At 34.6% G+C, this 13,057-nt stretch overlaps 1 protein-coding gene across 2 annotated transcripts; it reads right to left on the bottom strand.

Moving 5' to 3' along the window:
- Positions 1-409: 409 nt before the first annotated feature.
- Positions 410-2,224, bottom strand: LOC147535125 (putative rRNA-processing protein EBP2 homolog). 2 transcript variants are annotated; one of them, XM_086648869.1, is made up of 2 exons: positions 2,165-2,224; positions 410-1,592 (listed from the first exon to the last, which is right to left on the bottom strand). In XM_086648869.1, exon 2 carries the CDS (start codon positions 1,568-1,570, stop codon positions 641-643), a length of 930 nt encoding a protein of 309 aa, XP_086504995.1. In that variant the 5' UTR covers positions 1,571-1,592; positions 2,165-2,224; the 3' UTR covers positions 410-640. The 2 variants fall into 2 exon arrangements, with proteins under 2 accessions (XP_086504995.1, XP_086504993.1); XM_086648867.1 differs by lacking the exon at positions 2,165-2,224 and adding an exon at positions 2,008-2,128.
- Between the last annotated feature and the right edge of the window lie 10,833 nt (positions 2,225-13,057).

Below are 13,057 nucleotides of genomic sequence, written 5' to 3'. Positions count from 1 at the left end.
CAATGAACTCAATGGTAGAATCAAACATATTGCAGGAAGAAGAGATAAGATGTCTGAACACAAAGACAACAGAGAGAAAAGAGACTAGAGAGAGGTAATGAGTTTAGAATTGCTTTGAAAATGAGATGTTATAAAGGATATATTTGGGGAAGAAAGTGTGCCAAAGAAGAAGCTCTTTTTGTTTTGTACTTCAATGAAAATAAAATAAGAAGTGGAGTAGTGTGAAAGCGATAGCGACGTTGACAAGGGATTATTTTATTCAAGAAGCTTTCTCCTAAAAACAGCGTGGCATCTACAAATTATTATCGGCCTCGGGTGCTCTACTAAATTGAAAACAAAACAAATGAAGTAGTTGATTTGAATATCGAATTAGAAACACATGAAAAGAAAGTGAAATAAAAGAGAGAAAGAAACAAGGACTCAAATCAATATCTTAAAGATCAGAAGAAAAATAAAATAAAATTCAGATCGAATATAACCTCGTCTTATGTTCTTTTTGTTGATAACAAAAGGCATAAGTAAATGTAGTTAATAAAACATGAAATCCAAAACTTAAAGATAACAAAAAAGACACTCATCTTGGGGAGCAGCTATGATCACTTTAGCTGAAACACATTGAGATATATTATCTTCGGACTGATCAGAACTTCCTTTTCTTCTTTCCTGCAGATTCTCCTTGATTGAATCCTCTAAAATCATCTGTTGTTGCTGCTGTGTTCTGCTTGTTCATTCCTTTCTTCCCTCCAAACCCAAATTTAGAGTCCCTTCTTTCCCTGTTATTTCTTACCTTATCGTTGCCTTTCTTACCACCCGCCTTAAAACCGCCTCTTCTCGCCATCCCACCTGATCTATCACCTGGGCGAACTCCAGGTCTCTTCCCTTTAGACCTCTCAAATGATTTAGTACCATCTTCAAACGACAACCCCATTTCATCATCACCATCTTTTCCAGGGGCAAATCCACTTTGTTGTCTTTGCTTCCTCCACTTCTTAACATTCTCAAAATCGTCTTTCTTTTGCTTGGATTTTTCTTTGAGCTTTTGTGATTGGACTTCTTTAGCTATTTGCTTAGCCACTCTAGCTTTCCTTCTTTCGTCGGCTTCCTCCATCTTCTTCTTCTCCACTAAGAGCCGGCCCTTCACGTTCACCATGTGTGAGTCTGTCTTAACCATCTCCGCGTAGTAATCGGAAGGCCTGAGAAAAGGAATACACATTGATTGAAGCTTCTCAAAGGCTTTCTTTGTTCCTTCCAGTGCTTGGTTATGGAACGAAGGTTCACGTGCTAAATCATCATTAACATCCACCTTTTCTTCTTGATCGATATCAACAGTCAGCTTATGATTCCATTCGACATTCTCAGGCCAGCTCAGTTCTGAAAGCTGCTCAGTTAGCCCTTCTCTGTTGTATATAGAAGTATTTGAAGGTTCATCCAATTTTACATCTCCCTCTTCTTCTGACTCTTGTTCAGATTCTGATTCAGGTTCAGATTGAGAATCACTCATAACATCTTCCATGTCATCTTCCTCGACTGGTTTTTGAAAAATTGAAGGATTTCTTTTAAGCCCACCCATTTCAATCCAATAAGAAACCAATCTGAAAAAGGAAAACCCATATCACAAACAATGAATGATTCAATTGATATTTGATAATCAAGAAACATGCCTAATTCAAAACTTCTAACCATAACTAAATTACATAGAGAAATTACGATTAATTAATTTACATTAATTGGACATATAAACAGATACTACTTAATCAAACAAATGCAAAATTTGGGTTTTTTTTATAAGAAAAGAAACATAAAATATGTATAGACAATAAATATATGAAAAAGTAGGATCGTTTGAGTGTTTAAAGAGTTCTTGCTTGCTATATATCAAAGTTTAGTTTAAAGAGTTTTACAGGATTAAACATCTAGAGTTACCCTTATGAAAATCTCCCAAAATTGTTGCTCACGAGAGAGAAACAAAGCGTAATAAACAGTTAGAGAGAGAGAGAGAGGGAATACCTAGTTTTGGTGTTGCAAGAGCAGTCGGTAATGGAGGAGGTTCTGTTTTACAGGATTAAACATCTAGAGTTACCCTTATGAAAATCTCCCAAAATTGTTGCTCACGAGAGAGAAACAAAGCGTAATAAACAGTTAGAGAGAGAGAGAGAGGGAATACCTAGTTTTGGTGTTGCAAGAGCAGTCGGTAATGGAGGAGGTTCTGTTTTGAGAAGCAAAGAGAGACGGTAAGAAAAGATCAAGAGAATGGGGTTTTGGTAGGTTTTTTGCTGTCCGTCCGATCCAAAATCACAACGACGTGCTTCAACATTTTAATTGTACTTTACCCCTCATACTTTTGAACTTAAAAAAATACCCTCACTCATTGTGATCTTCTACATCTTAGTCCTTACTCGTTTTTCTTTTGACATCTTACCCTCCACTCCATGAGCCAAAGATGGAGCTCAATGTCCGCACAAAGAAGAAAAGCAAAAGTTCATTAAAGATTCATAACCAATCGGAAAGGAGTGGAGAGATCCTAGCTACTACTATTATATTCATAGTTGTTGGATTACCTTTTACATGTGTGACTTTAAGAAGAGAAATATTATATGTAGGAACCAAACCAAACAAGTTGTCCAAACTTAGTAAATTACCACTCTTATATAAATTAAAATGCAAAAAATGATTTGAAGATTGGAGATGATAGGTCGAAAGTCGCCACAATTGGTATCTATACCATTGATTTTTTTCTCCTCTTGATTATTATAGGTCGTTGGTTCCCAAATACCCCCTATCATTGTAGATAGTTATAGAAGAGTTTTTTTTTGTTGAAAGGTTATAAAAGAGTTATAGAGTGGAAACAAATATGCTAGTCTACTTTCTTTTTTTGTTGAATTACTAATCTACTTGAAACATATTTTTATCAACAAATATGCTAGTAATATTGGATTTGTTCACTTGACAGCATTGTTGCACCCCAATCAGAATAACTTGCGTCTTCTGGTTTCTGACAACTATCAATATGTATTCCACAAACCACACGCACCAACTCTACCAAATCAAGCTTACTTAATTCTTGCTGCCTATCATATCCATAAACCATACCAAGCAATGTTTCAACTCAAGCAGAGGTGGGAATTCAATCCCATAATCGACTCTAAGTTTAGCTATGTCTTCCTTGTTGGTACCACCCATACCAACGAAACAAACGGATTCATCAACTAGGAAATTCCTCAGTTTCTGAGAAATTTGATCCAAGTGAAGTAGTTGAATTATAAGGCAATGCTTTTCGTAACATAATTGAAGCGTGGCTGCTACCTTATTCTCACTGGTGTTGTTTGGGTTTGGGACTATACCTGGCTTTATAACTGGGTCAGGATTTAGGTCTGTTTTCGTGTTTGGGTTCCATTGAACATTAAGACCTAGAACAAGCCTTTTGGTGCGAAAAATAAACTCAGGCAGCTGACAGAAGAGGAAAGAGTCGATCAAGAGTGCCGAATCTGCTACACATGTGGATATGCGATAGTTATCCTGCACAACCCTTGTGACAAACTTATCCATATCAATCACATTGCCAGGCTCAATCGTAGTCCCATAAATTTTGTCATGTCTGGTGGAGTAGAAGTTTGTGATATGATGATGATCAGTCACAGCAGTACACATTTTTTGGGAAGTTGAATAGTTGTTGATGTTGGTTGGGGGGAGGGGGTCTTTGAAGGTTTGTTAGATTGCTTGAACAGGGAGGTGAGGGCGTGAATCTTCCTATTTATACATATAGACATGCTACTAATTAATATAGGGAAAAGAGTAGTACAATATAGGGAAAAGAGTAGTACAATAACTCTGATAATGAATACAAATATGAGTGTATTCTAGGTGTTAGTATAAGTAAAGACGAAGGTGTAAACGAGGTGTAAGTGAAGAAATGTATAAGTAATAGAGGTGCCTTTAGTAGAATAACAACCTTGGTAGTTAGAGGTTGTTGGGATTAACAGAATCTGTTATCCCATTCTCTCTCTATAACCGAATGTATGAAAGTCTATATAAGCTCAATCTTTGTAATTGAATCAATAATGAAAACTTCATTCGATTAATGAAATTCTATCTTTCTCTGGTTTCTATCATGGTATAAGAGCTGTGGTTTTTTTTTTCTCTACTTCTTCTTCTTCAAATCACTTTCTCTCTCTAGGAAATCGAGATTCATTCTCATTAATCTCTAATGGCTTCTCAATCATCGCATTCAATTTCATCACCAAATCTTTCTTCACCAAATACTTCCATATCTAATATAGCAAGTTTTGTCTCGGAAAAACTTGATGGATCGAATTTTTTAATATGGAAGGATCAATTCGAAGCAATTCTAATCAGTACTGATCTCTTTGGTTTCGTCGATGGCTCAATTGTTCCTCCAAATAAGTCAATTATAGAGAACAATCATGAAATTCCTAATCCTCTTTATCTTCAATGGAGGAAAACAGACAATTTTGTCAAATCATGTATGAAAGCAACATTTACTCACTCTATTTCTTCGGATGTGCTTGGACTTCAAACTTCTAGAGAAATTTGGAGCTATCTGGAGCAAAATTATGTTGAAGAATATGAGGCAAGGATTTCCTCCCTTCGTGAACAAATTCAATCGATAAAGAAAGGTGAATCTTCTACAACTGAGTATCTTCGAAAGATCAAGGTATTATCTGACTCTTTAATTGCTGTTAATGATCGATTATCTGATAAGGAACTTAGTCGAATTGTTCTAAAAGGTCTTGGAAAAGATTATCGATCCTTTGTTATAGCTATTCATAATAGAGAAACACCTATAACTTTCTCTGAACTTAGAACTCGTCTAATCCATCATGAACAATGGTTGAAAACTCAAATTCAGGAGGATGATAGTTCAGCTTACTTTGTAAAGAATCTTCCTTCTAGAACTGGTTATAAATCTTTTAATCCAAATAGATCTTCTCAATCACATCAAAATTACAGGAATTCTTATCAAGTAGATCAAGGAAAGATAGTTTCTAATTCTTATAGAGGATCTTCTTCTTCTTCTAATCAAAATCTAGGAGAATCAGCTTCTGATTTCGATTTTAGTACTGTTCCTTGTGGCATATGCAAAAGATGGGGACATTTTGCTTCAAAATGCAGGTATAGATATGCTCCTGATGATTCTATAAAGAATCCACAAAGTAAAAATGATCAAATTCAACCTCAAAAGAGGTTTCCTCAGCAATTTAAACCTATCAAAGGAAACTTTGCTGGTATCCATCTTTATGAAAGTATAGATGAAAGTAAAAATGAGAAAATGGGAGCTTACACTCCAACAGATGAGGAATTGTATGAGTCAAATTTTGACTACAATTCAGATGAATTCAATTGTGAAGAGGCAAATATGGTAGTCATAGTTCCTTCACATAAAAATCCAACAAATGAAGTTCATAATACCATCACTGAGAAGGTCTGGTTGGCTGATACTGGAGCCACCAGTCATATGACAAATGATCCTACTACCATTATTGATCAACAAGAATATAAGGGTTCTGATTATGTAATGATTGGAAATGGACTTTCAATTCCTATTGCTGCTACAGGTAATGCTCAACTTCATACTCCATCCTATAATTTTGACTTGTTTAATGTGCTATATGTTCCTAAACTCAAAAGGAACTTACTTTCTATCTCAAAATTTACATATGACAACCAATGCTCTATGACTTTTACACCTTGGGGTTATCAAATAAAAGACCTATGGTCTGAAGACATTCTCAATGAGGGATCAGTTAGGAATCATCTATATCCTATTGTATTTGGTATACAAAATGAGCATGATCATCAAGTCTATGCTGTGTCTCTTGCTGCACCATACTCTATTTGGCATACTAGACTAGGTCACACATCAGATGCTATAATTCATCTTCTCTCAAGAAACAAACTGATCTCTGTGCTAGACAAGCCATCTAAGAGTTTATGCCATCCATGTTCCATTGCTAAAAGTAAATTACTACCATTTCCTATATCAGATAGCTATACTGAATCTCCTTTGTACTTGATACATTGTGACATTTGGGGTCCTTCTCCTCATGTGACTTTCAATGGAGATAAGTACTTCATATTATTTTTAGATGATTTCAGTAGGTTTCTATGGATATATCCTCTGAAATACAAGTCTGACAGCCTCAAGTACTTCAAATTGTTCAAAACCTCACATGAAAACTTATTCAATACTTCTATCAAGTATTTCCAAAGTGATGGTGCATTGGAGTTGTCCAAAGGAGAATTCAAACAGTACTTGGATCAATGTGGAATCCTATTTAGAAGTTCTTGTCTCTATACTCCTCAGCAAAATGGAAGGGCTGAGAGGAGAAATAGACAGATCACTGAGATGGGGAATTTTCTCCTATTTCAATCTCATTCTCCAAAGAATTTATGGTTTGAAGCTTTTTCAGCTGCTGTGTTCACCATTAATAGGCTTCCAACCAAGATTCTTCAGAGCAAGTCTCCTTATGAGGTATTATTTCACAAAACACCTGATTACTCTCTCTTAAAGACATTTGGATGCTTATGTTATCCTCACTTAGGTGCTATTAGACAAGACAAGCTAAGTCCTAAGTCATCTAGGTGTGTATTCATTGGCTATAGTTCTTCTCATAAGGGTTATAAGTGTTTTGACTTAGAAACTCATAAAGTTCATATATCTAGGAATGTCATTTTTGAAGAGACCACTTTTCCCTTTGCTGACATGGGTCAAGTTGAGTCTAACTCTGAATCCTCACCTATCACATTGCAACTACCTCTTTCACCTGTCAATCCTATACCTTCAATACTTGATATTCCTTCTATACATGAACACTCTCCTCAAGCTAGCACATCAGTAAATGAGCCTAATGGTCCTGAACCAAGTCATAGAATGGTAACTCGACTAAGGAATGGTATATCCAACCAAAGAGCATTCCAGATTATGTTTCTCACTTTACCATTACTCACCCTTTATCTCAATCTTATCTGACCATGTTGCTCAAACATAAAGAACCCTCAACTTTCAAAGAAGCTTCTTCAAATCCTAAGTGGGTTAATGCTATGAAGGAAGAATTTCAAGCATTAAAAAAGAATGAAACATGGTCATTAGTTCCTCCTGGTCCATCTATGAATCTTTTAGGTTGTAAATGGGTTTTTAAAGTAAAATATAAGTCTGATGGCTCTGTGGAGAGATACAAAGCCAGACTTGTGGCAAAGGGCTATCACCAAAAAGATGGTTTGGATTACTCTGAGACATTTAGTCCAGTAGTAAAAGCTGCTACTATAAGAACAGTTCTTAATGTAGCTATTTCAAATAAATGGAATATCCAGCAGTTGGATGTATCCAATGCTTTCTTGCATGGAGTACTCCAAGAGAAGGTTTTTATGACTCAGCCTCAAGGTTTTGTTGACTTGGAATATCCTTCTTATGTATGTCATCTTCATAAAAGCCTTTATGGCTTGAAACAGGCTCCAAGAGCTTGGTTTCAGAGATTTGGCTCTTTTCTTCTCACTTTGGGTTTCAAGAGAAGTGCTCATGACCATTCAATGTTTGTCCAATTCACAGATTCTGCTATAATGGTCTTACTCCTATATGTTGATGATATCATTCTAACTGGGAGTAATAGTGCTATTATGAATTCTCTTGTGCTTACTCTTAGCAAAGAATTTGCTATGAAGGACTTGGGTCCTCTTCACTTCTTCCTGGGGATTGAAGTATCTCGAGCTAACTCTTCTGCTCTATTCCTCACCCAAAAGAAATATGCTCTAAGCTTACTTGAAAAAGCTGAGTTGCTGGAGTCCAAACCTAGTTGTACTCCAGTTCCAGGAGGAAATAGATTATCCAAGTCTGATGGTGAACTGATTTCTGATCCAACCTTCTACAGAAGTATAATTGGAGGTCTTCAATATCTAACCATGACCAGACCTGACTTGGCTTATGCTGTGAATTATGCAGCCCAGTTTATGCAAGCACCAAGATCATCTCATATTCAACTCATGAAGAAGATTTTAAGGTATATCAAAGGGACAATTGACTGTGGGATTACTATAACACCAGGAGACATTTCTAATCTAAGAGGTTACTCAGACTCTGATTGGGCTGGTTGCCCTGATTCAAGAAGATCAACAAGTGGTTTTTGTATTGTGCTTGGTACATCACTAGTGTCCTGGTGCTCTAAGAAGCAACCAACTGTTGCAAAGTCCTCTACAGAAGCTGAATACAAAGCTCTCTCCATCACCTCTGCTGAAGTACTCTGGATTTCATTTCTTCTTGAGGAGCTCCATCAACAGGTGTCTCTTCCAATGGTTTTATATTGTGATAATCTAGGAGCAAAGAACATTGCGGCCAATCCAATTTGTCATGCTAGGACAAAACACATTGAAGTCGATTATCATTTTGTTAGGGACTTAGTAGCCTCTGGTCAACTTGAAATCAGGTATATTCCATCATTAGAACAATCAGCTGATTTGTTTACAAAGGGTCTTGCTAAGGATCAATTTCTCAATCTAAGAGGCAAGCTAATGGTTCTGATCGACCCATCATCTTGAGGAGGAATGATAATGAATACAAATATGAGTGTATTCTAGGTGTTAGTATAAGTAAAGACGAAGGTGTAAACGAGGTGTAAGTGAAGAAATGTATAAGGGGGGGGGGGGGGTAGTGGTTCAGGACATTGGAGGACACTCAGAGACAAAATGTTCCAGAGACATTTCAAGACATTTCGGGACATTTGTCCGTAGACAAAATGTCTTTATGGACATTTCAGGACATTTGATTCATAGACAAAATGTTTCAGAGACATTTCAAGACATTTGGCTCATGGACAAAATGTCCTGGGGACATTTCAACATATTGAATTCATGGACAAAATGTGTAGTAGATATTATTATTATTATTATTATTATTATTATTATTATTACTATTATTATTATTATCTCATCACTGAAGGATAATTGGTAGACATTTATTATTTTAATATTATCATTATTGTCAAACCATATGAAATAATATATTTGTACTCATATTTCAATAATATATTTTTCGACTTTTGTGGACATCTGTGGATATCTGAGGACATTGATGGCAGTTGGTAGACATTTATTATTTTAATGTAATCATTATTGTCTAATCATACGAAATAAATTTGCCCTACTACTTTTTTTTGATGAAATTTGCCCTACTACTTTGAAAATATATTTTTCGACTTTCGTAGACATCCGTGAATATCTGTGGACATTGATAGATATTTAGTTGATATTTATTATTTTAATATTATTACTGTCTTACCATATGAAATAAAAAAAATTAATTAATATTTCTAAATATATATTTTTTGACTTTCGTAAACATCTGTAGATATCTGTGGACATTGATGGACAATTGGTAAATATTTATTATTTAATATAGTTAAATATTAATATAATAATAATATAATATAATATAATACAATATAATATAATATAATAGTGATATAATATAATAATAATAATACAATAGTAATATAATATAATATAATATAATATAATATAATATAATATAATATAATATAATATAATATAATATAATATAATATTATAATAATATGATTTGATAATAATAAAATTTTATTACCTTCCTCAAATATATAATAATAATAATAATAATAATATAATAATAATATAATACTGTAGTAATATAATAATAAGATAATATTATTATAATATGATTGGATAATAATAATTATTTTTATTACCTTCTTTACTCAAATATATAATAATAATATAATAATATAATAATAATAATATAATAATAATAATAATATAATAATAATAATATAATAATGTAGTAATATAATAATAAGATAATATTATTATAATATGATTTGATAATAATAATTATTTTTATTATCTTCCTTACTCAAATGTCCCCAAGTGTCTTCCATATTTTGAGAGACATTTTCTCTCCAAAAGTTCTCCAAATTTACACTAAAATGTCTCCAAATGTCCCCAAAACCAATTTGTCTTGAAATGTCCCTAATTTCGTGTCCCGAACGAATAACATAGACATTTGGGGACATTTGAAATGTCCCTAACCAATAACACGGACATTTGGGGACATTTGAAATGTCCCCAACCAATAACACGGACATTTGGGGACATTTCAAATGTCCCCAACCAATAACACGGACATTGGGGGACATGAAAATGTCCCCCAAAGTCCCCAACCACTACCCCCCCCCCCCCCTAAGTAATAGAGGTGCCTTTAGTAGAATAACAACCTTGGTAGTTAGAGGTTGTTGGGATTAACAGAATCTGTTATCCCATTCTCTCTCTATAACCGAATGTATGAAAGTCTATATAAGCTCAATCTTTGTAATTGAATCAATAATGAAAACTTCATTCGATTAATGAAATTCTATCTTTCTCTGGTTTCTATCAAACTCCCATTTAGTACTAAATACTAGTACTTCAACTACTCACTTTTTTCTAGTCAATAGTCATCAATAAGAAGGAGATGCTTCTTACCTTATTACTAAGAAAGTTAAATTTTTTTAGTTCAACAAAAAAAAAAAAAAAAAAAAAGTTAAATTTACACTCAAATGGAACAATCTTCAGAAGAAGATGGTGGGTTTTGAAAATTAAAATTTATAGGTATCTATAGTTTTTTTTTTTTTTTTTTGAGAAAGGTATGTAAGTATAGCCTTACCAGTTTGATATTACTACTATAAACTTCCCTAAAAAAACACATTAGACTGAAATTGACCCAATGGGTCCGTAGATATAGTGTCCAATAAAATGTGAAGTAAATTTGAAGAGCACCAAGAGATATGCTTTTCACAGTGGGCCTTCACACTTACCCTCACTCAGGTCAGGATCAAACTAACTACCCAAACTCAAAGCCAATGATAGCTAATTTCATATCTACTCTGGAATCAAAATACATGCTTTACCAATTTTTTTTTTTTTTTGTAGAAAGCTTGCCTTACCAACTGAGTTATGAGTTGTTTTTTTAGATTGGAATTCAACAGTTATTACATTTCAATGGTATTGATACATTATGAGTATTATATGCAATATATCATGAATTTAGATAACCACTATGACCGCTAATTAAGTAATCTTAGGTTCTAAAGGACATATAAAGACCTTTAGAGCTATCATAGGGGTGTTTGAAAGCCCATTTACTTCTACCCCCAATACTTTTGGACTAAAAAAGACCTCCCCCATTGCAATCTTCTACTTCCAAGTCCTTATTCGTTTTTCTTTTGGCATCTTACCCTCCGCTCGGCGAGTAAAGATGACTTACACATCATACTCATGGTTGTCTGATCACCTATTTTTATTTTTATTTTTATTTCTATATGTGAGAACATTCTCACACAAACTTCTATAAATTAAAATGCAAAATAATTCGGAGATTAGAAACGAGGTATCAAAGGTCACCGTAATTGACATCTACACCCGTGATTTTTCTAACACTATTTGATTATTCTAGCTTTTGGTCCCCAAATTCCCCACCACTCCGGAGCAAACAATTACGACATACCAACAATGGATCTAAGGGAGGCATCCTGTTGGCTATTTAAAATAGTCTGCAAGTAATAGAGACTTAGAATCAAAATTGACAAAGGGGCACCTTAATTTTTAGTCTAAAAGTTTACTTGATTAAATAGTTAGATTATTTTTTAAACCAGTAAATTCTAAAGGACAATGGGAGTTTATTTGCGACTCCATAAAAAGAACAGTGGCTAGTAAAAGGGAAAGGAATTAACCAAAAGTTTCTACTTAAAATTTTGTAAGTACCCGAGTGGAAACAATATTCCACTCAAAATTCACAAGAGATATTGATGCAGAAAACATATTTTAACATTCATAAAATCCACATGGTTCAAAAAGTAGAAACATCAGATTACCACTCCCCCTAAACAGACGGCCAAAACCAAACAACAAATTAGAGGAACCAAACAAACAACAACCAAAACATAGGGTGGAGACATGAACTAATTCAAACCACCACCACTTAAATTTTTTCCAGAAAGAATTACCCATGAAGTTTGATCAAATAACTTGTTCCCAATCAACCAAGAAACATGGAGATCAAAAGTAACATACTTAATTTGCTCGCTTGATAGCATTCTTGCACCCCAATCAGAACAACTTACATCTTCTGGTTACTGGTGAATATTAATATATAACCCACAAACCACACGTCCCAATTCAACCAAATCAAGAGTACTTAATTCTTGCTGCTTATTTTTCCCGTACACCATACGGAGCAATGCTTCCAACTCAACCACATGAGCGCATTCGATCCCATAATCGACTCTAAGTTTAGCTATGTCTTCGTTGTTGGTACCACCCACACCAACGAAACAAATGGATTCATCATCAACTAGAAAATTCCTTAGTTTCTCTGAAATTCGATCTAAGTGAAGTAGTTGAATTATAAGGCAATGCTTTTCGTAACACAATTGAAGCGTTGCCGCTACCTTATTCTCTCTGTTGTTGGTTGGGTTTGGGTCTGGATTTGGGTCTATATCCGGCTTTATGACTGGGTCAGGGTTTAGGTCTGGTTTCGGGTTTGGGTTCCATTGAACATTAAGACATACAACTTGCCTTTTGCCGCCAAATCCGTATCTAGGCAGACGGGAGAGGAAAGAGTCGACCACGAACGACGAATCTGCTACACTTGTGGAAATGTCATAGTCACAGTCCACACGTGTTGTGACATACTTATTCAGATCAACTATTTCGCCAGGCTCACGGTTGTTCCAAGACTCACCTCTAATTCTGTCATATCTGTAGGAATAGAACATTATCTTTGGCTGACGATCAGTTGGAGTATTTGACATTTTTTGGGAAGTTGATGTTGTTGGGGTTTTTGAAGGTTCATGAGCTTGCTTATTGAACAAGGTGAGGCTTCCTATTTATATAGACACACTGATATAGGGAGAAGGGTACAATAACTCATGTACTAAATTCATTCAACTACTTTCTCTCTAGTCAATAAGAATGAAATGCTTCTTACCTTATCACCAAGAAAGTTCCTTTGGAAATATACACTCAAATGGAACAATCT

The sequence above is a fragment of the Eschscholzia californica genome, unplaced genomic scaffold (genome assembly GCF_041429995.1).
Source record: "Eschscholzia californica isolate CP2 unplaced genomic scaffold, dmEscCali1.0.p SCAF_6, whole genome shotgun sequence".
Classification (NCBI taxonomy): Eukaryota; Viridiplantae; Streptophyta; class Magnoliopsida; order Ranunculales; family Papaveraceae; genus Eschscholzia; species Eschscholzia californica.
This window is presented reverse-complemented; position numbering and strand designations above follow the sequence as displayed.